Raw genomic sequence first — 3,672 nt, 5'->3', positions numbered from 1 at the left:
GAGAATCGGCCCGGGGATGCGGCCGGAGATGCAGCCCCGAGCAGCAGGCTGGAGAATCGGCCCGGAGATGCCCGGAGATGCATCCCGGAGCAGCAGCAGCCATACCATATGTACAATCTTTCACAGAGGCCGCTGTCCCGGTTCTCTGTCACCCGGGGATGTGGAGCCACGGCGGGGATGAGTAGCTCCGCAGCAGGCCCTGGTTCTCAGAGAGGCTGCCATCCTGGTTCTCTGTTACCCGGGGATGTGGAGCCACGGCTGGGGTGAGTAGCTCCGCAGCAGGCCCTTGTTCTCAGAGAGGCTGCCATCCTGGTTCTCTGTTACCCGGGGATGTGGAGCCACGGCTGGGGTGAGTAGCTCCGCAGCAGGCCCTGGTTCTCAGAGAGGCTGCCATCCTGGTTCTCTGTTACCCGGGGATGTGGAGCCACTGCGGGGATGAGTAGCTCCGCATCAGCCCCTTTAACCGTTCCTGGTTCTCACGGAAGAACAGGATTTTACCCATAAAACAAGCACAAAACACGGGCAAGAGTCGTTTAAGGAGGCTTTATTGAACCAGCACACATTATTCATCCACAGTCTGCTCAGCGTCGCCCCTGGACACGTCGAAGGTCCTGCGCATGGCGGCCAACTGGGTCACACTCAGCTGCATCGCGTAGAAACGGTCCGCGGTTCTGGTGTCGTGACACATCAAGTGTGACATCTGCCTTCGGACCTCCGTGCACTGGGTGTCCCTCGCCTGTGAAGAGAGAGAGAGAGAGAGTGAGAGGGACCGTGGAGAAAGCTCAAGGCTGGGGACGAAGCTCAGGTCTACCTACCATCGTGGCTACCGCGGTGCGTATGTCGGTCAGGGAGGGGGATCCAGGCAGGCGCATCCTCGCCCATGCGTCCCGGGCGAAGGAGGTCAGCTTGTGTACCGGTCCTCCGTTGCAGTTGAAAAACACCAGGTCGGTCTGGGGGCGCAGCTTGCTGCGTATGGTCATCCAGCTCTTTAGCCATCCGAACTCCTCCGGCGTCAGGAAGAGCTGGGCGCTCCCGAAAGCCCTGGCCGTCTTGTGTTGTCTCACCTGCGGGATGGAGGGACAGACAGACGAGGACAGCAGAGGTGAGTTTCTGACCTGGAATGTGGAGCTCTCTGCTGGGGAAGGAAGGTAAGTTGTTGGGCTGGAGGTCCTGGTTCGCAGAGGCCCGTGACTGCAGCCTCTCGGTTGATGGGTTCAACCGAGAGGCTGCAGTCACGGTTCTCTGCTACCAGGGCCCCTGGTTCTGCCTCCGGGATGAAGTGCTCGCTGGGACGGGGCACTTACGTTAATGACATAGCCGGAGGAGTCGCGCCGGTGTCCATCCTCGGCTTCTCGTACCTCAGCAGCTGTCATGTTGCGGACCACGCCTGCTCTGTGGCCGTACAGAGAAGCGACCAACAGCGCGAAGCAACCGAATAGCTGGTATCGCAGGACCACGTCGTGCCTCCTCCGCGATGAGTCGCGCAAAAGCTCCGGGATCCATCTGCGACACTCCTCCAGACACCTGCGCAGAACCGGCGCTGAAACAGTGCGTTTCTCCTTCTGGTCTTTGACCTGTATCTGGTGCAGCACCACCGTGGTTGAGATCTGCCCCGCGGCGGATTTCAGGGCCCGCGAGACGGAGACGAGTCCATGCTGGGCACGGTGGAGGTCTCAGGCGGAGTCTCCGTGAAGTAGGTCAGGAACTGACCCGTGTTGACCAGGTACACCTTCACTGTCGTTATCTGCTTGCCCTGCTTGAGCAGGTCCGCCGGCCAGCCGAGGACCCTGTCGGCATCAACCATGAACCGCCAGGTCTCCAGGCCGCTCTTTCCCTCGGCCATCCTGCGCAGGAACTGGTCCACTCTGCCCATCTTGGACCTGGCGTTCTCCACATGCTTCTTCGACGGGAGGGCACCCACCAGGTGCCTCCTGTACCCGGCCAAATACTGCATGACACACTCAGGAAAGTGTACGGTTGTACGCACCGGTTCTGTGGGCTCGGTGGGCTCGGTGGGCTCTGTGGGGTCCGCAGGCGTGGTCGAGGTCGGGCTCTGCCGTCTGGATCCGCCCTCCTGCGGGTCCTGCTGGTCCTGCTGGTTCCCCCGCTCCGGGGAACGTGGCTCGTCGGGGCTGGGAGGCAAGGGTGGTCCCGGCGATGGTGGAGCTGAGCCCCCGTGGTGGTGGTGGTCTACCTCCATCAGCTCAGGCTCCTCCGGCTCCTCCTGCGCCCCCCTGGTCCTCCGCCTGCATGTCCTCCTCGTCGTCCTGCTCTTCCTCCTCATCCTCCACCACCGGTCTGCGTTGCGGAGGTGAGCTGCGGGATGGCCGAACCTCCGCCTCTGCCGGGGCCCTGTCGCCTGCCTCCGGCAGGTCCAGCCCGGTAGCCATGGGTGGGTGGGGGTCCGAGCGCCTCAGCTGCCGCAGCTTCTCCAGCGTCTTCTGCCACTGCAGGCCGGCCAGAAGACGCCGCTTCTGCCGCTGACCCATGTCGCGGTGGGACTCCTGCAGGTGCTGCTGCACACGGCGGCCGTCGTACCCGCAGCGCTGCACCGGACACGGCATCCCCTTGACGTTCACCCGGCCCCTGGCGAACGCCAGGAGGACACGACGCTCCACCGGATTCCTAACCTTGTGCTTCTCGTCCAGGTGCTCACGCAGCCGCCAGGACTTGCGTGAGCACACGGGACATCGGTTCACGAACTTGGACGCGGTCATGTTGCTCCTCACCCTGCTGCTGCAAAACTCCGACTGAGGCCGGCGAGCACATGCCCCTGGCCAAGTAGCCGGCGTCCTAATCAGGCCTGATGCGGTGCAGCTGCGGGCAATCGGGCCGCAGCGCACCTGCGGCCGGGCGGGGCGCAGAGTCCGCCCCAAGAGCCGGGATGGATCCAGGGACTGGATTGGCGGTCCCTTCCAGCAGGCGGCCCCCGCATCTGCGGTGCCGCCCTCCACGGCGTCCGAATCGGCGGTCACCCGGCCGCAAGTGCGGCAGCCCTCTTAGGACCCTAAGTGGGGTTAGGCACCCCGAACATTGGGTCACGCAAATGGGCTGCGTGGTGCCGGCGGTGTCCCCGGCGCTGCAGCAGCTCCCGCTGGTGACAGAGGCTGCCTCCACGGGTCTCTGTCGGCCGGGGACGCCGGTACCTCTGCCCGACACGCGGTCCGCACTCCCGGTCCGTGCCTCTCCCCCCTTTCCCCCCCGCCCCCGGTCTGTCCCTTCGGCCTGGCTAGCCGGCCCGGTTCTCCATCCTGCGGAACCGGGCCTGCTCGCCAGGCTGAAGGGACAGACCGGCCGTCCAGCCCCTTCCCCCGGTCTGTTCCTTCGGCCTGGCGAGCCGGCCCGGTTCTCCATCCTGCTGAACCGGGCCGGCTCGCCAGGCCGAAGGGACAGACCCTCCTGCCCCCGTCGCCCGGTCCGCTTGCGGACCGGGCGACGGGGGCAGGCCCCTCCTTAGCCGAAGCTCCAGTGCCTTACCAGGGGCACTGCGTCGGGAAAATAACCAAAGTCCAGCAGCCCTGGCTGATAGTCTAAGTGTCAGAGCCTTACCAGGACCACAATTCTATTTATTTTCCCTTACCAGGGGCACTGCGTCAGGAAAATAACCAAAGTCCAGCAGCCCCGGCTGATAGTCTAAGTGTCAGAGCCTTACCAGGACCACAATTCTATTTA

The 3,672-nt window shown here is 64.0% G+C and overlaps 1 protein-coding gene across 1 annotated transcript; it reads right to left on the bottom strand.

The window, feature by feature from the left end:
• Nucleotides 1-528: 528 nt before the first annotated feature.
• LOC129358017 (uncharacterized) lies at nt 529-2,717 on the bottom strand. The gene is made up of 5 exons (XM_055026882.1): nt 2,247-2,717; nt 1,988-2,166; nt 1,305-1,524; nt 816-1,064; nt 529-736 (listed from the first exon to the last, which is right to left on the bottom strand). Exons 1-5 carry the CDS (start codon nt 2,715-2,717, stop codon nt 563-565), a joined length of 1,293 nt encoding a protein of 430 aa, XP_054882857.1. The 3' UTR covers nt 529-562.
• Nucleotides 2,718-3,672: the final 955 nt, after the last annotated feature.

The sequence above is a fragment of the Poeciliopsis prolifica genome, unplaced genomic scaffold (assembly GCF_027474105.1).
Source record: "Poeciliopsis prolifica strain line A6 unplaced genomic scaffold, Auburn_PproV2 SCAFFOLD366, whole genome shotgun sequence".
Taxonomy (NCBI): Eukaryota; Metazoa; Chordata; class Actinopteri; order Cyprinodontiformes; family Poeciliidae; genus Poeciliopsis; species Poeciliopsis prolifica.
Note: the sequence above shows the minus strand (reverse complement) of the source record. Positions and strands in the feature narration are given on the sequence as shown.

Bases quoted from the DNA above. Each gene is read 5' to 3' on its own strand.
- LOC129358017 (XM_055026882.1), bottom strand. From the start codon at position 2,717: ATGACCGCGTCCAAGTTCGTGAACCGATGTCCCGTGTGCTCACGCAAG. The intron at 1,525-1,987 runs GTGCGTACAACC...GGTTCTGCGCAG, and splicing joins CCACCGAGCCCACAGAACCG to GTGTCTGGAGGAGTGTCGCA. The intron at 737-815 runs GTAGGTAGACCT...CTCTCTTCACAG, and splicing joins GCACCGCGGTAGCCACGATG to GCGAGGGACACCCAGTGCAC.